Source organism: Gallus gallus, chromosome 1 (assembly GCF_016699485.2).
Source record: "Gallus gallus isolate bGalGal1 chromosome 1, bGalGal1.mat.broiler.GRCg7b, whole genome shotgun sequence".
NCBI classification, from domain to species: domain Eukaryota; kingdom Metazoa; phylum Chordata; class Aves; order Galliformes; family Phasianidae; genus Gallus; species Gallus gallus.
In genome coordinates, this window is record NC_052532.1 from 15,873,919 (window position 1) to 15,894,810 (window position 20,892).

At 41.7% G+C, this 20,892-nt stretch overlaps 2 protein-coding genes and 1 long non-coding RNA gene across 3 annotated transcripts; 1 reads left to right on the top strand and 2 right to left on the bottom strand.

Moving 5' to 3' along the window:
- Window positions 1–3,530: 3,530 nt before the first annotated feature.
- Window positions 3,531–10,122, bottom strand: ALG10 (ALG10, alpha-1,2-glucosyltransferase). Its single transcript, NM_001031394.2, has 3 exons — window positions 9,896–10,122; window positions 8,857–9,054; window positions 3,531–5,129 (listed from the first exon to the last, which is right to left on the bottom strand). Exons 1-3 carry the CDS (start codon window positions 10,058–10,060, stop codon window positions 4,074–4,076), a joined length of 1,419 nt encoding a protein of 472 aa, NP_001026565.1. The 5' UTR covers window positions 10,061–10,122; the 3' UTR covers window positions 3,531–4,073.
- Window positions 10,123–10,149: 27 nt separating this feature from the next.
- Window positions 10,150–14,158, top strand: TPRKB (TP53RK binding protein). Its single transcript, XM_423597.8, has 4 exons — window positions 10,150–10,467; window positions 11,542–11,664; window positions 11,949–12,125; window positions 12,935–14,158. Exons 1-4 carry the CDS (start codon window positions 10,327–10,329, stop codon window positions 13,016–13,018), a joined length of 525 nt encoding a protein of 174 aa, XP_423597.2. The 5' UTR covers window positions 10,150–10,326; the 3' UTR covers window positions 13,019–14,158.
- Window positions 14,159–16,545: 2,387 nt separating this feature from the next.
- Window positions 16,546–19,277, bottom strand: LOC100859509. Its single transcript, XR_139980.6, has 2 exons — window positions 18,954–19,277; window positions 16,546–17,347 (listed from the first exon to the last, which is right to left on the bottom strand). It is a non-coding gene; the product is annotated as an uncharacterized LOC100859509 (long non-coding RNA).
- Between the last annotated feature and the right edge of the window lie 1,615 nt (window positions 19,278–20,892).

A 20,892-nucleotide genomic window follows, 5' to 3' on the forward strand; every position in this document is an offset into this window, starting at 1 on the left:
GCCTGAGGTCCTAAACGTGCTCTGAGATTAAGCAGGAAGCCCAGTGCCAAAAGCTCACAAACTAATGGCATTTGTGCTACGCATTGCTAACTGGGTTAGCATTTCAGTCTCATGGAGAGACTCTTTTTGTTTGCAAAATGATGTTTCCTAGTAAAAGTCAGTTCTCTGGATCCATCTAAAACATACTTTTAAGAGGGATCTTTTTTTTATAAAAGAAGTCTCAGCTGACACAAATATGTCACTGAAACAAAAAGAAAAAGCCTATCCTACCTAACAAGAGATGAGCAAGGATGGCAAAGCTCTTTAGGATGAAAAAAAAAAAGCCCAACAAAGTGGTGAATACAGACAAAAAACATTGCTTCCATGGACTCTGGGTGCAGATTTTTCACAGCACAGAAAGTAGATGGTGCATTTAAAATGCAGTACCTCAACCACTATGGGGCTAACAGCCATTTGAACATTCGCATTGCACACGCGCATCATCCAACAAAAAAAGAGCAAATGTGTCAGTCTCAAAAGTAGAATTTCTTTGCTTTCCTCAATTTGTCCTTTTTTTGATATATATGGCAATGAACAGAGCACGTGAAGAAAAAAAAAGAATGCTGGGAAAGTCAGTAATAGAACAACAGAAGAAGATCCACCTGTGTTTCTAAGCAATTATTACATTGTAAAGCAGATGTTCCAACAGCAAGCTTTCAAGTTTCATTTTGTTCTCTAAGACCAGACATGAAAACTCCATAAATACAAAAAAATACTGAAAGGGGACATTTTAAAGATGAGAAAAACTAGCTCTTCTTTTGAAACATATCATACCATATAAATTGATCATTAAATACGACGAGATTTCAGCTAAGCTAGTTACTAAAACAAGCAGTCCGCCATGACAGACTCGAAGCTTTCCAGTTCTCAGCTAATAGTGATGCTTAAAGCCCAACGCTGTGATTTCCAGCGGCCTTCCATTCCTTGAGCACGGGTGAGCCGAACACGATGGCACAAGTCTGCCACCTGCTGAAAAAACTCAAACCTGCACTAACAGAACAAAAATCGGAGTACAGGACGTCTTCCTCCAAGATTTTCAGCAGAGGGAATCCATCTGCACCCTATCAAAGTGACAGGTAAAAGCTATTTCAGCGTGCACACGTTGTATATGGCGTCAGATTCGTGCTAATTTTGAATACAAACATGTTGTCAAAGAGCTGAAGAGGCGGAAAACAACACAAAATACACACAAATAACAGAAAATACAATTTATGAACTTAGTTTGAAAACAAACCTTCTACCTACTCAAATAAGCTCTTCTATATAACTCCAAGAATCGTCAGCTATGTGTCTTCTTGTGTTCACATCAAAACAATTCAGTCACACTGTGACTGTTCAGTTCTGTATTTTGATTGAAGTTATTATTGAGAAATCCCCTTCTTTCTGTCCCAGAAAAAAAACTGAATCTGAGCCTTTTTTTTAAGACTAATCATGACGTAACTACAGTCAGTTTCATTTCTGAAACTGAATCACATTAACATTGAATATTACCTGTAAAGTTTCTCTGCCTCACCAGCAAAAGTAAAAATAGAGCCTGAACAACAAATTGCTCCTTTCCTGTTTTAATAATCCATGCATTTTCCCAGTAGTAAAAATTCATTTAAACTCAGCCTGATTTAACTCATCAGAAAGCACTGCGAATAAGCGTACAGCTAAGTGAAAATGTAAGTACTCTGATAAATCCCACGATAAAATATTATTCCATCTTACAATATTGAAAACAAACTAGTAAAGCAGTTCAGAGACCTCTCTACAGAGTCTGTTGTGATGTAGAGCTCGCCAGAAAGGCGCTGTGCTCTAACTTTTGGGGGCCTTCTGCCTTTGCTTGTCTTTAAAAGAAATGCATCCATACATTAATACAGTACGTACTAAAACTCTTTTCTTTTCACTTGACACATGGCTGCTACCTCAGTTGAAAGGATAAGCACAAAGCATAAGCACTGTCCTAACAGCACTGATAACCTGAGGCGTTCAAACACCAGCATCAATAGTCATCCTGGACAAAACACAACTGTGGATGCTGCACAGGAATTTTTTCATCTCGTTAAAGCAGTGGACACCTGCTTCTCTATATAAAGCCAGGAAAACAAACAAAACAAACCAGGTCTAGGGGGTAGGTCAAAATTCTAGCCAGATCCCCACCCTCTCCATGTTACCATTCCAACCTGCTCAGTACTACCATTTGGGGATGAAAATGAAGTTGAAACACGCCTTTGCTCTTTACTTTGTTTACATTTTGACTAGAATGTTATACAGAAGCAGAATTGGATGAAGATAGCATGCAAGGCTTTCCCCCCCAAATCCCTCACAGTACAATCACAGCACGGGACACCATCCTGGACTCCACAAGAACCATGTAGATTCTTGAAAAGCAACCCAGTACATTTCTGTTGGCCATTCAGCTTGGTAAAGCCAAATGGAGAGCGATCAGGAAAAGGCTTTTCCTATTGTACGCACAGTGCCAACAAATTACTGTCCTGGCACCAAGACAAAAAGAAAGCAGTAACTTTCCACAAAGTGTTCCAAATGCAATTTAAATAAACCCACTTACTGAGTGGGCCTTAAGGTTTCCTTGGAAGAAACAGGGTTGCAAAGACATTGGACAGGAGAACTGAGATAACCACACTCTTCATGGGAAGGGCTCAGAGCCAGAATATTGATCTGCAGTAAAGAATAAAAGTAACAGAACCACTATGTGTAAGTAACTCCACAGCACTGACCTTTGAGGTGGGATTCCATTTCAGAGTGACTGGAGTGGCAATAACAACAAATACCCAAGATGGGACTACAGTACTTTAGAGGCCTTAGAGATGCTACACAGTATATGAAACTTTTGATCCCCCCACCACATTGTTTAGTTACGCTTATAAAAACTGCTTAACTGTTAACTTGAATTTTTTCCAGCCTCATTAAAGCCATTTGCTGACAGGAACCATTACAGCTTTCTTTTATTCTGAAGATAATGCACTGAATGCTTTAAAAAAAAAAACAAAAACCAAAAAACCAACCAACCACCACCAACAAATGACAACCATTGTATTTTGCCCTTGCAAAAAATACATCTTCCCCTTAGTTCCATTAGATTTGCATATACGTGAAAAGCACTTAAAAGAACAATTCAGCAGTGCCATTAGTAATTGTTTAAGATTACAAGTCAAAGATCTTGGAAACACCGAGTTCAATTTGGAATTGCAAGTGCACTCATATCCTACTTGAATACAAACCGAACACAGAACTTTGGGACATAAAAGCCCTATTATTTAAAGGGGCATTCATTATACTGCATTCCACTGTGTAACGACACGTTTCAGGCTGACACACGTAAATTACTCCCCTTCTAATAGGTTACAATATCAACTGCAATTTATCTTTTGTTGTACAGTAACATTTATTCCCCCAAAGAACGTACATGCAGGCAGCCTCCACTGTATTTTCTAACTATCAGTTTGAAATAAAATTTCCAAAACGTCCTAATGATGAAAGAGCCAACATTCTGTTTGCAAAACTCATGTAAGCATTTATTGACCAAGGAAAAAAATCCAGAAAATTCAGTAGGTTGTAGGATGTAGGTGTATTTGAAAACATTATTGTTGAGCAGTGCTTCATACCTTGACCTTTAGATGGAAGCGGCCTGTTCCAAAGAGGAAATATGCATCCCAATGTAACACTTAGACATGCTGTTTTAAAGACAAACCTCTGAAACATCAAGTATCATATCTGGAAGGACATTAGATAATATATTATAATGAAGAATGACTGTAAACATCTCCCATGTTTCACATTAATTACTGGTAAGTGTTCCCAAATTTCAGCTCCTACCAAATTTTGTTCACGCCAGGAGTTCAGAAATTCAATATCTGCACATTATAACGTATCACATTCAGTTCCAAGAACATAAGCAACTTCCTTCCTTCTCCAGTCCTCTGGGAAAAAAAAATAGTCCATATATAATACAAAACATGGTACTTTGTTCCAGAGTCCACGGTTCTGAGACAGAACTGGCTTTTCATAAGGGTATGAAGGTTATAAAAAAGTCACCACATAAACCTCTGGATTTCTACACTATTTGGCCACTGGAATGTTTTGTTTAGGAAAAGATAAAACGTTACTACATTCACAACAACGTAAAAAGCCAACTCAACAAGTTGTCTATAAACAGGTGCAAATGGAATATTGAGCCTGTATATTAAGAATGGCAAAATAAAGTAACGGAACTCTAACAGCTTTTGGGGAACTGTGACTGATAATAAACATACAAAATACATTAAGATCCAGAATATTGATTTTGATTTTATTGTATCAACAAAACTCCAGCCAGCAAATATATAGGCTGGAACTAACACATATTTTACAAGCTCATGTCTTTGGAAGATTTTTCTCCAGACATAGAACGTGTAATGTCTATTATCTGCTAGCAAATACTTATGAACGTAGGTAAACTTCCAAATCAAGAACAAAGAGATGGCAGTGATTAGGATGTACTGTACACGGTGCCTTCGCAATGACTGCAGGAATTTCCTGATTTTAGTAGGGGTCAGGAAATGAGGGAAGGAAAAAAAGAGAGTAAAGGACAAAAAATAGAACAGCTGGGGAAAGTGCAAGCAGGCTTCATGGCTACTTCTGTCACCAACAACTATTCCACCATTGATGAAGACAAAAACAAAGAACGCAGTTGCTAACACAATGTATGGCCATGTTAAAGCAATAAGTGTAATTAAGTTTTTAGGCGATGTGAGATATTCAATAAGAAATCGCATGATTAAGGTCAGATCAGAAAACGATGTTCTCATGGAAGAGATCCTTTCATCTTTCTTTTTCAGTAACTCTGTCTTCCAGGCTTCATTTAGCTTTTCTGCAACGACATTTCCAGCACAAAAAACTGTCCACACGATATTCGTCTGACGAAACATGAATGCACAAAATCCAAGCAGAGCTGAAGCTTTATGGTTACCATAAAGGCACATTAAATATGCAAAGAGAGTAAAAAATACTGATCCTGTGTCCGTGTAATAAAGGAATGTAAAAAAATAAAGGGTGGGAAATGTTGCAAGAGTTAACGAAGACAAGATTCTCTGGAAACCTGACACAGCCTAGAGAAGAAGCAGAGAAATATGATTAGTAATGTCCAATTAAAAAAACACATACATTTGAGAGAATTCCATTGTGACAATATAGCATCTCTTATACCCTTTGATTCCGTTGTTGTATGACCACACACACCACATTTCTGTTAAGCTCCTGCTATGTTAATACAGAATGCTGGACTACACAATGTTAAAAGACAAATAAAAATATCAAACTTTATTGCTGGTGAGATAAATACAAGGCAAAGAAAATACACCAACTCCTTTTATACATCGGGGGTTCACATACATGTGACAGCAAAATCATTGTGGGACTGTAATTGCTCCCAAATCTAGGATAAAAAAAATACATGCATGGGAAAAAGAAAAAAAAACAGCTTTTTATGCCACTGCAATCTCATTATCACATTCTGTTTGTAAGACAGCAAAACATACCATGCTGTTTTTTCTTTTGAAGCCAGCCCACAAAATGGCCAGCTCAAGTTTCTAATCTTCAGTGCAGCTTTTATTGTTTATATTTGTTATAATTCACAAGTTAAAAAAGAAACTTTAAAGAAGATAGGAGACCGTACAGTTTAAAACTTCTGCCAATTATCTCACTCACTCACACAATATGATGCAATTCACAACATTAAAAAATGCTGCACGATGTTTCTGAAGGATGTAGTGTTGGATGAAACAGTCACCACCATAATGAAAAGAGAACAGAGAAAACACTCTGAGCTCAAAGAAGTAGCAACAACAGAAATACAATTTCTCATGCTTGTACTATTATCAAGAAATCTTTTGTTTTCTTGCAATTATATTTCAATCTCCAAACATAAAATTAAGTATTCCAAAAAAGGAAACAATTATTGAATTTGACCAAGTTTGGTGTCTTACCATGTGCTTAAAAGTGCATGAGTCGCCTGTAAGAAAACATCCTTTACAATAAAGGAATTGGGGAACAGGAAAAATATTCTTATGGATAAAAAGTGAAACTAAAGAACTTTCACTAAGCTGAAAGACTTTGACTAGGCCATTAACCACTGAAAAAAAAAATTACCTACTGCAATGGTAGATGCTTCACCACCATAAAAATACAATTGTATTTCTCTTGTATCCAAATAGAACTGTTATGGTCTGGATGGGTGGACAGCTAAATAGGTAAAAATGGGCTGTAACAAATTCTACCCAAAGGTAAGAAGAATCCTGGAGGCATCTCTACTGGGACCTGGCCTGTTTAACACCTTTCCCAGTGACTTGAAACAACAGAGTACGCTCATCAAGTTTGCAGTAACACTGACCTGTGGTGACTCAGACAATACATTGAAGGACAGGGCTGCAATTCAGAGTGACCTACACAGGCTGGAGAATGGAGCTACAGAAATCTTATGAAATTCAACAAAAGCAAATGTAAATGCCTGTATCTGGGAAGAACCTCCTGCAATGACACAGCCTTGGCATGGAGAAGTTGAGGATCCACTTTGGAAAATGACCTGGGGGTCTCAGGAGGCAGCAAGGTGAAAACGAACCAGCAGTGTGCCCTGACACAAAAGAACAGCAACAGCCTCTTGAGCTGCACTGGCAAAAAGGTAGCAGCAGATCAAGGAAAGTGATTATCCGTCTCTACTCCATATTTATAAGGCTTTGTCTAGTAGACCACATCCAGTTTTGTGCTCCATAATAGGACAAAGGTATTACTGAACTGGAGCAAGGGCAGAGGGCCAACAAGACAGTGAAGGACTGAAGCACCTGCCCTGAGAAGAGAAGCTGAGGGAGCTGGCCTTGCTCGCCTTGGAAAATAAATGGTTTTGGAGGGACTGAACAGTAGATTAACTATGAAGAAGTTATCAGGTAAAGGGAGTTGGGCTACTCAAATGGTGTTTGTTGGGAGGACAAGAGACAATGCATATAAACTGAAACAAAAGGTTCAGACTGGATGTAAAAAAAATCACTAGCCTTCTATCATGAGGCCAGTCAAGCAGTCAAACAGGTTGCCCATTGAGGTGGTTTTGACACTGAGCAACCTGGTCTGATTTCAGGGTTTGACTGCTTTGAGCTGGAGGTTGGACTATAGACCTCCCAAGACCCCTTCCAACTTGAATTATTCACATAAAAACAGACAATTCCATGCTGGAAGGGACCCACAAGGATCATCAACTCATAGCTCCGCACAAGACGACACGCAAATCAAACCATAGCTCCGGGAATGTTGTCCAAATGCTTCTTGAACTCCAATAGCTTGGGGCCATGCTCACTGGCCTGGGCAGCCTGTTCTGCGCCTGCTGCCCTCTGGTGCAGACCCTTTCCCTAACCCCTTTTCCCGCCCCTCCCCTGGCACAGCTCCATGCCGTTCCCTCGGGCCCTGTCGCTGTCACACAGAGCAGAGCTCAGCGCTGCCCCTCCGCTCCCTGTGAGGAGCTGCAGCTGCCATGAGGCCTCCCCTCAACTGCCCTGCTCTGGGCTTAACAAACACAGGGACCTCAGCCGCTCCTCATATGTCTTCCCCTCCAGACCCTTCACCAACTTCATATTCCTCCTTTGGACACCCTCTAATAGCTTTGTGTATCTGATACTGCGGCACTCAAACAGCACCCAGTGCTGGAGGTGAGGCAGAGCAGAGCAGGACAAGCTCCCCTCTTGCCTGCTGGCGGTGCTGGGCCTGGTGCACCCCGGGGTACAGTTGGCCATTTTGGCTGCCAGGGCACACTGCTGGCTCACACTGAACATGCCATCAGCCAGAACCCCCAGACCCTTTTCCATGGGGCTACAGAGTTCTTTCCAACTTGCACTATTTTCCAGCTAAATATTGACATCGAATGTAGTATCTTTTCTAAAGAACAGATTTTGATTCAAACATGGCTTACAGGGCTTCATTCAGGTAAAGCTTTGTGGAGAATCCTAACCAAGTAAATTAGTTATTATCCTTTGGACAAGTTTGCATGCAAATTATTTTAAGTTTTATTTCACAGAATTTCATAGAATTGTTTGACTTGGAAGAGATCCTTAAAGGTCATCTAGTCTAATTCCCCTTCAACAAGCAGTGACATGTACAGCTAGATCAGGGTGGTCCGGCCTGACCTTCAGTGTCTCCAGGGATGGGGCAATCACCACATCCCTGGGCAAGCTGTTCCAGTGCTTCACTACCCTTATTATATAAGAAATGCTTTCCTTATATCCAATCTAAATCTCCCCTCTTTCAGTCTGAAACTATTTCCCCTTGTCCCATCACAATAGAGCCTGCTAAAGAGTCTGTCCCCTTCCTTCTTACAGCCCCCCTTCAGGTACTGAAAGGCTGCTATCAGGTCTCCCTGGAGCCTTCTCTTCTCCAGTCCAAACAGCCCCAGCCCTCTGCCTGTTCTCTCACAGGAGAGGTGCTCCATCCCTTGGATCATTTTCGTGGCCCTCCACTGGATGCACACCAATGGGTCCACATCTCTCCTGTACTGAGGACTTTACATCCGGACACAGTACTCCAGGTGAGGTCCCACCAGCGCAGAGGGGCAGGATCCCTTAACCTGAGGCCACGTTTCATTGGGACTACTTATCAATACACACAAGAGCACATTTTCAGAGGATCAAACTCTGATAAAGAAAAGATTTTTTTTTCCTTTTTTACAGAAAAGGCATGTGCCTCCTTGGTCAAACTGACAGCAGTACCTGCAGTTATATGAAACAGAGAGTAGCTCAAATAAGTAAACACACGCAGTCAAGAAACTGTACTGGTACATAAAACAATCCTACTTTGTACCTTATTTTTCTGATGGATCTTCAGCAGAAGCAGGTACAGCAGGTAGAAGTTGCCGGCGCTGATGAGGAGGTTGATGAACCTGAGCATGCCGGTGGAACACACCACAGTGCCCGTCCAGCCAAAGAGCCAGGCTGCCGGCTTCACCACGCCAACTGACAGCAGGTACAGACCCGGGGGGGTGGTGATCATGGGATCCCACTGCAGAATGAGGGACAGGGGTCAGAGGGCTGCTGTCACATAAAAACCGCACCACAGATGTACAGCAGGATTTGGATATGCAATTCCAACCTCTGCTCTGCTTTGTTAATCACAGAATCATAGAAGCTGGAAGGGATCTACTAGAGATCATCGAGTCCAACCTCTTACTGAAGCAGGCTCCCTATGGCAGGTCACGCACGTAGGTGTCCAGATGGGTCTTGCCCATCTCCTGAGAAGAAGACTCCAGAACCTCTCTGGGCAGCCTGTTCCAGTGCTCCATCACTCAGACAGTAAAGAATTTCTTCCTTGTGTCAGTATGGAACTGCCTCTGTTCCAGTTTGTGCCCGTTTCCCCTTGTTCTACTGCTGCTTGCCACCAAAGAGTCTGTCCCCAGCACTGTGACTCCTGTCCTTTAGGTACTTACAAACACCGCTGAGATCCCCTCTCAGCCCTCTCTTCTCCCAGCTGAACCACCCCAGGTCTCCCAGCCTTTCCTCATAAGGGAGATGCTCCAGGCCCCCTTGCACCGCTGTGACCCTCTGCTGGGCTCCCTCCAGCAGTTCACTGTCGTTCTTGCACTGGGGAGCCCAGAACTGGACGCAGTATTCCAACAGTGGCCTCACCAGGGCAGAGCAGAGCAGAGGGGGAGGATCGCCTCGCTCGTTAACGTGGATGTCTTAGGAATCTCAGGCATTAGCAGCCAGGCACGGCACGGCGGGGACCGCCCTTCCGTGCGACTTCAGCTCCCCGCTCCCTCCTACAGCAATCACCCACCCGAGCCGACAACGACAGCTGCCGCCCGGAGGTGCCCCAAGGAAACAGCCCCGAGGGCCGGGCCCACCTGCAGGAAGCGGCCCTGGCAGTAGGCCTGCGCCTGCGGGACGTGGAAGATCTCGTCCATGTAGGGCTCCCGCAGGCGCCGGTTCACGGCGGCGAAGAGCAGCGACGAGAGGAGGAAGGCGCCGCTCATGGCGGCCGAAAAGCCGTACGCCTCAACCCCCTCCATGCTGCCGCCGGGAAGCGGCCGCGCGTCCGGGACGGCCCCGTGCGGGCAGCGCTGGGGTCGGCAGGCGGGGCGAGGGGAGGGGAGGAACCAGGGAGGGAAGGAGGAGGAGGCCGCCGGGCGGTGCGGCCTGCGCGCTGTCGTGTTGCTCGGCCCAGCGACCGCCGAAAATCGTCTCAAGCAGATACGAGCGTTATTAAAACGCTGTTTTATATGAGACCGCAATAGCGCTGCTCTGTGTGCTCGGCTGTCCCCGCCGACGCTGCGGGATGCACCTCACGCACCCGCTGGAGCTGTTCCCCGAGCGCAGCGTCACGCTGCTCCTCTTCAACCGCGTGCAGAACGCCGCTGCCCTGCGGAAGAAGGCCATGGAAGGGTCCATCGAAGGAGCTCTGATAAACCCTGCCATGGTGAGCGGGTGCTTTCCTGTCCTGCCGCGCTGCGGTACGGTGCTGAAGGCCGCGGGCCGGGCGGGCGCTGCGTGGAAGCGGAGCGGGCTGTGTGGGCAGCCGCGCTGCGGCGCGCACCATTGGCTTGCTTGGGTACGGGCGGCTCTGTACTAATTGGTACATGCCGTGCCAAACGTTTGGAGCCCTTGTGCTTGTTTAAACTCATAACTGCTTTCTGAACTAAGGCCTTTTTGTTAAAATTAGCAAAGGGGCAGTTGGGGGGAGGAGGGGGGAAAGAAGATTTGAATCTGGTAATTTGCTGACAGATATAGTAGTGTGGTTATTTTTTTTTTTTCAAGAGATTTCTGTAACCTGACTTGAGAGTGTAAATATGGTACTCTCACCTTGGGTGCTGTGTTCAGTTGTGGGCCCCTCACCACAAGGAAGACGTGGAGGCCCTGGAGTGTGTCCAGAGAAGGGCAGCAGAGCTGTGAGGGGTGTGGAGCACAGGTCTGATGGGGAGCGGCTGAGGGAGCCGGGTTGGGTCAGTCTGGAGAAGAGGAGGCTCTGGGGAGGCCTTATTGCTTTCTACAGTGATCTGAAAGGAGGTTGTAGTGAGGTGGGGCTTAGCCTCTGCTCCCAGGTAACAGTGACAGGACGAGAGGGAATGGCCTGAAGTTGTGCCAGGGGAGGTTCAGGTTGGATGTCAGGAACAATTTCTTCTCAGCAAGAGTGGTGAGGCAGTGGCACAGGCTGCCCAAGGAGGTGGTGGAGTCACTGGCCCTGGAGGTGTTCAGGAACCGTGGAGATGTGGCGCTGAGGGACGTGTGTTAGTGGGCATGGTAAGGATGGAAAACCAGTTGTATTAGATGATCTTAGTGGTCTTTTCCAACCCTTATGATTCTATGATTGTCCCACTCAGCAAGTAATCCATTGACTTTGGAAGAACAAGAACTGCTAAAACAGCTTGCAGAACGTTGTACTGCTCGATTTTATGATTGCAGACTTAGGCTATCAAAATGAGTTGGTTAGAAATTTGTCCAGAATCCAAAGTACCATGTTGAATTTCTGTTTAACTTCAGTTGTTTTTTGCAGATTGTAGATCCTTTTCAAGTTCTTGTGGCAGCCAACAAAGCGGTTCATCTACACAAGATAGGTAAAATGAAGACCAGAACTCTCAATGCAGAAATTATCTTCAACCTTTCACCAAACAACAATGTAAGATACACTCTTCAGATGTCATTTTTGCCAGAGAAACTTGCTGATAGCCTTGCAGCCAGACAAATATAGATATCCACTTAACCTAGCAAATAGAAGTTACTGTTATTTTTAATAACCCTAATATGTTGATATCGCTTGTTGGTTTTCAGAGTCCCATTAAGATAAAATGTGTTAATTTATTCTTTTGGTTTATTTGATCCAGTAACTGAAAAGACATAGCAAGAGTGTGATTATTTTGATGCAATAAGCATAATATTTTGATGTTTTTAATCTTTTCCTAGATTTCGGATGCATTTAAAAAGTTTGGCATTTCAGACAGTGACACAGCAGTACTCATTGTTCTGGTTGTAGACAGAGAAAAAATGGTAAATCTGGAAGATATAGCATCTCAAGTAGAAGGCCAGCAGGTTTCTCTAGACGAGCTTCCCCAGCTAACAGACATTGCCAAAGTTAAAAAGGTATGCAACCAAAAGAGATGGCTGAGTTTAATAAAAGGAATGATGTATGTAATTGTCTGATAGCGTGTCTCAATTTTCACATCGGGTTTTTATTTCTTTAGCGTGACTGTAAACTTGGTTTACATGAAACTTTATTTTTGTTACTCCAGAAAAAAGTTTCAGGCATCACACAGTGACACCACAAGTTTTAAGGCATCAAATTCTTTAAGATAATCAGGAAGTTGGACCATAAAAAAGAATTCCAGATTGGTGCCCACCGTACAGTCACTTTTGCTTCCTGTTTTCTCAGACAAATATGCATATAATTACAAACAAATTTTCAGTCCTGAGGAATTTCATAATCTTAAACACCCAAATAGTTTCAACATGGGTGGCTAAATAAAAATGTGTTGATTAGCTGCTGGGAGTTCTGTTAGGGCTTGTGCGCTTTAACAGATTGCCATATGCTAGAAAGGTATCTTAAAGAATACGTGTTTGAAGAATATTCTTGAAGAATATCCAGCCCACATATAAAATTCAAGTAGTTTAAATCTTCCTGTTCACCTCTATCACAGTAATGATAGGAGACAGCAGCAAAATTAGATCAATCATAGCATATCTAAGAGGACTTGTTCTCATTCAGTTTCTTTGCTTTCTCTTGTTGCTTGCAGTTTCAGAATTTGCTTAGCTTCTCACTCCCAACTAGCCTGCAAGGCAAGATTCTAATCTAAAAAGTGGGAAATCTCTGTGTATGTGTGTTTTGAATGTATGCAGTCCCATTTTTTTCCTTACACAGCTTTTGTTTTTATTGTTCTTTTTTTTCCCTGCAGATCTACAAGATTACTCCTCAGGAAGAAAAAATTGGCACCTTATTAGATGGTATTATTTGCAGGATCTCAACAAAAGATGTTTAATGAAAATGTGGGAATAAATATTTTTTTGAAGTAAAAAGAGGTCTTTTTAAGATACAAAACCACTGCAATTTATCCTGCATCTCAAAGAATGTCGTGTGGTAATGAGTTGTTTGGTCACATCTGAACTTTAACTAGAAATGGGGGAGCTTTGATGTAGCGGTAGTCTAAGCTGTACTCTAAGCACAGAGAGCAGTTTGGCTGTGCAAAGCAGAATTTGCCATAGCCATTTCAGTCCATTTTCCAAACAAGAAGAATCAAGTTTTGCCAGTTCATTAAGCTGATCATAAACAGAAGGCTTGGAAATCTGTATTTACTCTTTCAGCAAATATTGTACTATCACCAGGTAACAAAATTGCAGAAATTGTAAATAATTCTTTTATTAACCCTACGTTGATTTGATTTGGGACTCCAGCAGACCATATCAGTTTAACAATTCTGCTGCTAGATTTTTCTCTCTCTGTGGTACGAAGTATTGTGGATGGGTGAGAAAAAAGGAAAGTTTCTATGAACTGTCTGTTTTGCCTCCCTCTAGAGAAAGGAATGGGATGGTACACCATGGCACCCACTGATGGGTGCAGTGTAGGACAGCAGCTTCAGAGATGTACAGAACAACAAATAAGATCAGGATGAGTGGTGCTGATATCTGACAATCCAATGTCATCAGATGCAATATAGTGCTGAGGTACCAATGTATTGCCACGTTACTTTAGAATTGGAGTTAAAGTATAATGAGAGGTTATTTTATTGCATAACACTGAATTACGTACAGTGATGCATATTTCTTAGGGCTTGGTTCCAGGTGCAGAATTCACAAGAGAAATCTGGAGAATAGGTTAACTCACTTTAAATTTTAGATGCAATTCACATAGCATTCTGAAAGCAGCATTGAGCTAATTGCTTTGTTGAACCAGAGGGGATACCAGGGGAATGACAAGGTTTATTTGAAAAGATTCAAGGGAGGTGGCTGTGCTGATTTCTTGGTATAAAGATGGTTTTACAGAACGTGTTATCCTCCTGAAAGGAAAATGTGAGGCAGTAGTAAGAGATGGAGCTTGGAGGGCCTTGAGTCTTTTGAAATAGAATGTGTAACACCTGTGTGAGAGGATGACTATGTAAAATAAAAGATGTGTTTTCATTTTCTGACGGTGCAGTCGGTACATGGAGTATATCATCAGATTTGCTGTCTCAACTGCTGACGTTGTTTGTGGTAGTTTAAAATAACAGCAGACAGGTATGCTTAAACCACAGCCTTTTTTGAACGTGTGTAAATCATCAGTCCACTCTGTTGAATATAAAGAAATATTAATGAAGACATCACTGTAACAATTGATACACACATTCCAAACTGGGGTTCTCAGCTTCTAATTCTTCTATTTACTTGGTGTAGAACTAGTAACTAGTTTGTTACTATTGTCATGTCTTCCAAGTTAAGTTAGGAAAGTGAGAGCTGTTCTTCTGGGTCAACTTGGTGGGAACAAATAGGTGTAGGCTCCACAGCATCGTTTAATCAGGGAGGTGATTTGTGTCTGACAGTGAGAGTCTATGCCATTGCCCTGCAAGACCACAGTTTTCCCCTAGTCCTAATTACATTGTCTAAATTAAGCAAATTATTTACAAAAACCAGTAACAAATGCAGATTTTGCTGACCCTGCAAAATTGCATTTATCTTTCTGAACGCATTAAATGTTAGTAAGTTTAGACCTATAATTTAACTGTTACTTTCCATTCTTTCCAACAAGGCAAAAGTTTAAGGAAAAATGACATTTTACTCTTTATAGCTTAAGGTATTAGTTGATACGTCCAAGTCAGCCTAGACACATTTTATAGCTTATTTGATGGTACATCTAAGCCAGTCTGAGAACTGCCTTTTGTTGAAGACTGTGATTTCCCCTCTGATATTCATTCCAATAATTTTCCTTTTGTTTGTTCCAGCATGCATTTGACTAGCTAAGTCAATTCAATTTGCAAAATAGTAATCCAAAAAAGAAGTGGGAAGCTTTTTGCCATGTTAATGTGATAAATCAGGAGAGCCAGATCAGGAGCAATAAAAAGGTATGTCTAGAGATACGGAGAACACCCCCACTGCCCCAGTGTTTCCTCAACTGCATCCAACTCTGCTCTTTTTGTAGGAAAAAGTGAATGACTTTTTTCTGATGGTAGCTCAAACTCCCAGGAGTCTGTACATATTCTTCAAGAAAACAGAGAATTTTTTCAATCAAGATTAAAGTTTGAAGGTTTTCAAAACTCTGAATATCTTGCTGCTGTATCCTCAGAACAGTTATGCTTCATCTCCTCTATCCAGTTGAGAGAGGAAACTAAAGCATTTTCAATGCCCTATTTGGATCCCCAGTGCTTCAGAGCAGAATTATACCTGTAGTATTTATGAAGTCAACAACTGAATCATAAACAATGATGTGCAGCCAGCTGCTCTAGCTTTTTGTGTGTGTTTTTTGATTCTGTTTGTTGCTTATGCAGCTTTTTCAACATTATGCATGTGTATGATGAGTAGTTCTTTGGAAAGTCAGTGGCTAAAACCATTAGGTCCACATAACTCTCTTTCCTGCTTCAGTGCTTTGCAATATATTCATTTTTTAGGGGAAAATAAACAAGTTAAGCAAAGACACACAAAAAAGAGGAGACAGGGCAACCAAGAGCAGAATGTACAAAGCTGCATTTTGCAGTGAGATTGTAATACTTGATAAAGCTAACAGGTCATTCATTACTGAGTTAAAATGGCCCCCAAGCTTTCAGCCCAGGCAGATCTCAAGTATGTGAGTACTTGTCTGAACTCCTGCCCTGTCCATCATATAAGAGGTGTACCTCTGACCATGTGGTGGATATACACTTCAGGAAGACTTGATGCTCTCATGGCTGAGGCAGTCATCCTCCAGTTGGGTGTCAGAAAGCAGCTTTCTCCTGTAGGATGGTGCGTGTGTGCAGGATCTGATGTATACCCACCCTATGGCTGGGGAGATGTATCTTCTGTCATATGGCAAATTCAGCAGTGACATGAAAGGGACACATATGTTCTTCAAGGAAAGGGAAGCAGAGCATAGGCTGCCTCCACATCCGTACAATTTCTCCTGATTGTTCCATGGCCACATCTGAAGGCAACTGTTACGAAAATAGCAGCGCAACCAATCAAGACTAATTTTTCTCCAGTTTGTACTTGTGAAATGTGTGGTTCTAAAAGTCAAATATGTAGCTTAAGATTCTATATACAGTACATGCAAGTGGGCTCCATATGGTCTGTGGCTATGTACGTAATACACTAAGCATCTATTTTCTTATTATCATTTCTGTGTGAGCTGTTTTTGAGGAAGCGTGACCACAGCTTTGCTCTCATAAACCATGAAGAGGTGGTTTATCTGAAGAGGAGGTTTTACCTAAATTCTGCAACTCAGTCAGAGCTGCGTAGATACAGGAATACTGATTCCACAGTGGCCTGTTCTGAGCTGACATGGATACGTCTGGTGCTGCAGTGTGCAAAGATGAAAAACTGTGCCAGATGGCCTTACAACAAAAGATGCTTACAAGTACAATTTATTTGGTGGGTTTATTCCTGAGTTTACAACTGTATTACAAGAAGTTAAACAAATGCAGATGCAAGACCCATTGTCAACATAAACTCTTTTCAGCCACTGAGATGAGTATTTGACTTCTTCAGAGGTCCTTCTTAGCCTGCAGGATAGCTGTTCTTATTGATTTTTTCCTATGTTGCGACTTGACAGATTAGTTGCTTATTTGTATATACATACAGTATGTTTTACCATGGTAATAATAGCAGAGGTAGAGAATGGACAGTGTAAGACAAAAAATGGAAAGCTGCTTAGATATACAAATGATTGACTGATGAAAACATTGCTTGAACCTTTCTTCCTGCAAGCATATTGTGCTTAAAATTATACATGCAAACAGTAATATAAACATGTTTACAGTGCAGTTTTGTTACCTTATTCACAGTCACATTCTGTACTTTGCCTATTAAATCTTTTCAAAGGTTCATTTCCCCAAGTAACCATAGTTGAAGCTGTTTCAAGTAAGCTATAATATGCAGGTACCATTTTTTGTACCTCCTGGGTACAAATAATCAGTACTAATATATTTTTTTAATATTTAACAGAGAAAGCACACTGTTGCTATACGTATGAATCCTTTCTTGCCCAGGCTCCCCAGATTGCCATTAGAAGGACCATGACAATTACAGTGTACAGAGTAAGGACTGTAGCAAGCTCATCTCCACGTTGTTGCTTGAATGCAGAGGTACTGTGCCAGTTCTCATGTGTGTTCGCATTGGTTTTCTGTCTGTGAGCTCGGAGGGAATGTATCCTGCCATAACAAAAAACAAGGCAAGGATAAAAATGATTCTGTTTATTAATAGTTCTATGGTGTTTATAATGAAGCTCAGAGTATGTATTAAATCATAGACTAGATTTGGGAAAGAGCTCTTCAAACTCAATGAGGCTAATAAAGTAATTTCCATAATTGGAAACGCAGAACATTTACCAGCCATTTGGTATATCTCTCACACTGACAGGCAGAGACTTCATACAGGCTTCTGAGAGGATGTACAGTGCTCTTATTCTCTACTGTTGATACAGATCAGTTTTATGAGTAAAAACATACCTTTACATTTGCAGTCTTATCATAGAATGGCTTGGGTTGGAGGGGACCTCAAGTATCATCAAGCTCCAACCCCCACACCACAGGCAGAGCTGCCAACCTCCACATTTAATACTAGACCAGGCTGCCCAGGGCCCCCTGCAACCTGGCCTTGAACACCTCCAGGGATGAGGCATCCACAACCTCTCTGGGCAGCCCGTTCCAGCACCACCGCTCTCTCTGTGAAGAACTTCCCCCTGACATCCAGCCTAAATCTTCCCTCCTTCAACTTAAAACCATTTCCCCTTGTCCTGCTGTTATCTATGCTTTCAAAGAATCGACTCCCCTTTAGGTACGGGAAGGCTGCAGTGAGGTCAGTCCACAGCCTTCTTTTCTCCAGGCTGAACAAACTCAGCTCCCTCAGCTTGTCAGTGTATGTATGTATGTATTCTGAGGGTAACAGGGTTAAATATATTTAAAAAAATAATAACAGTCTTAAATCTATGGAAATAAGAGCAACACATGCTATGACACTTTCCTATTCTGCTCTGACAGTGTGTTTCTGTTTTGCTGGTCTTTGTCAAGGTATTCTTTAGCTGAAGATACCAGTCAGGGGTAAGCAGTATCTCCAGATTTCTCTGAGTGAACATTTTACATAGCTTTGCCACCTTTCCCAGATGTTTTGAAAGATCTAATGTATAGTAAGTGACCTCCAATTACTGTTATCTCAACTGAAAAATTGCCTGCTCAGCCCTAGTGAGGCTGCTTCCTTTTTTGAAGAGAGAAAAATGTTGAATGCCCACAAGTCCGTCTGAACTGAAATACTGAAAGGAGATCTATCAGCTTGTGAATTTCATATTTCTTAGAAAGGGGTCTGAAGACTATCAAATGTATGAAAGCTCTGGTTCATACATGTTTCTGCTGTTATTATCACAAAAGAGTAGGGGTTACCAAGAAAAAAATTACGGAATATATAGCTTAAGTGTAAAGAGGTTTTAAGCATAAATTATACTTTCTCACACTTGGAAGGAAGCTGTCAGAACTGCCTTTTAAAAACAAAAGTCTAGGAATGCATTCTGCGAAGGTAATTCATCAGTAAAGACAGGTTCAGCAGCTGAGATTTTACAGAAAGTATTTTTAGAATAAGAAATACACATTTATCATCAGTACTGGGACAAGGGCTGCCTTCTGTCTTATGTAAGCACACATCAAGTAACAGAGCTCATGATTATCTGGCAACATCACATTAAGACTGAAAGCGGAATACTGTCCCTATCAAAATTTTGCTTTCCTATTTCTATTGCCTGAGGGGAATGCAGCATGTGCAGCTTACCTCCTGGAAACATTCATGTTATCTTGGTGATTGAGTTCGCAATGAATCAGATTTCTTCTTGCGGAGATGATGTTATCCTTTTTTTATCCCTGCGTCCTTTCACAAGAGAGGAAAATCTTCACTCTGTACCAACACAAAGAATCTTTCTTCCAAGCTCACCAATCTGACCAACACCAGTCTGTCCAATGATGGACAGACACATTAATATGTGTCCATCAGTGTTCTTGAATGACTGGTCTTCTAGAGATAATTTTGTCAACAGTTCTTCACGAAATTACCTGAAGCAGCTCACAAGGCAAGTGATGAGTAATCCCAAAGACTGACTTCTTATAGCTGCTGGGATCTCTTCTTATAAACAGTGCCTAGCTGCTAAAATGCTGCCAAACTCATAGCAACAGAAGTGAGGCACAGATGGAGGGTGCTGGTGGTGAAACATGCAGGATGAGCTGTAACTTACAGCATTCTATTAGATCACAGGCTATTTTTTGCATAAAACTTAGTTCCTTTCTACAGTTGTAATTGGATTTAACTTGCCTGGAATGAAATTTCAAGCCACCATCACTTAAATGTACACTAATACTCAGATATCTTTATAAAAAATAGGTGTCTTCTTTAAAAACCTGATTATTTTTATAACACAATCATATTCAGTAGGCAGTCAATAAACAGCAACAGAATTTGGATACTTATGGTTAATAGCTAAGCTGCATACATTCTATTCCGCCTTAATCACTTGGAGCCTTACTTAATGAGATACTGTGGCAATGCCACAGTTTCATAGTTTTATATAATTCATATTTGGTTCTTTTAGTTTTATTAGAACTATTAATAATGCCCAAATATGTCTTGGGATCTCATGTGCACTCTAGAAAGTTTGTTACAGGAAACTTAAAATGTAAACTAAAGTAAATGTTTACGCGATGAAATACTTTGAAACTTAAGACTGAGCTTGTTTACAAACACTCTTATCTTAAAACTTTTCCATAAATAGTGCTTGTAACGAGCTATTTTGAGCTCATCAAGTCTGTAAGAGTTTAATGCAAACTGAATTGAGTCTCCATTTCCTTTTAAATGAATGTGCTTCAACTACAAGGACTGGATGTCAACGTACTCTTCCATAGAGGTGTGTCTGCCCTTTATGTCTAATAGCTATGTGAGAAATAAGTGTTACTGTAGCAGGTGGGATTACTGAGGATATCATATTTTTTGTTATTAATAATGCACTAAATATAGACTAACAGAAATACTGTAATGACTTCAAGAAAGAAATTCAAACATCAGTAAAAATAATGAGCATCCACTGACTTAGAGCTTTTTCAGATGTGATTCTGAGGACATAGACAGTTGCAACTTCTGTTTGCTGCCAGAGGAGCTGAATGCCTGTATTCTTAAATAGTAGTTACAGGGCAATAGATGCCACAATAAAAGCTGCACACTGAATTCTTCCTGTATGTTTTCAGTTCTCATCATCCTTCCCTTCCCTTTCCCCTTTCCCCTTCCCCTTCCCCTTCCCCTTCCCCTTCCCCTTCCCTTCCCTTCCCTTCCCTTCCCTTCCCTTCCCTTCCCTTCCCTTCCCTTCCCTTCCCTTCCCTTCCCTTCCCTTCCCTTCCCTTCCCTTCCCTTCCCTTCCCTTCCCTTGCCCTTCGCCTTTCCCCTTCCCTTTCCCTTTCCTTTTCCTTCCCCTTCCCTTTCCCTTTCCTTTTCCTTCCCCTTCTCTTTCCCTTTCCTTTTCCTTCCCCTTCCCCTTCCCTTCCCTTTCCTTCCTTCCTTCCTTTTTCTTTCATCCAGTATCATGATTTTCTTTGTGGAAAGCTGTCCTTCAAGGTACTCACTCAAGCTTACTGAAGAATAATTGTTGTTGAGCTCTTAGTGAGACATTCTCTAAGTTAATGCAATGCAAGAGAAGAAAGACAGAAGCACAGAACTGGAATTGTGACTT

Coding starts and splice junctions, on each gene's coding strand:
- TPRKB (XM_423597.8), top strand. CDS start 10,327: ATGCACCTCACGCACCCGCTGGAGCTGTTCCCCGAGCGCAGCGTCACG. Junction 10,468..11,541: donor CTCTGATAAACCCTGCCATG/GTGAGCGGGTGC, acceptor TGTTTTTTGCAG/ATTGTAGATCCTTTTCAAGT. Junction 11,665..11,948: donor ACCTTTCACCAAACAACAAT/GTAAGATACACT, acceptor ATCTTTTCCTAG/ATTTCGGATGCATTTAAAAA.
- ALG10 (NM_001031394.2), bottom strand. CDS start 10,060: ATGGAGGGGGTTGAGGCGTACGGCTTTTCGGCCGCCATGAGCGGCGCC. Junction 9,055..9,895: donor GCCAGGGCCGCTTCCTGCAG/GTGGGCCCGGCC, acceptor CTCATTCTGCAG/TGGGATCCCATGATCACCAC. Junction 5,130..8,856: donor AGATCCATCAGAAAAATAAG/GTACAAAGTAGG, acceptor CTTCTTCTCTAG/GCTGTGTCAGGTTTCCAGAG.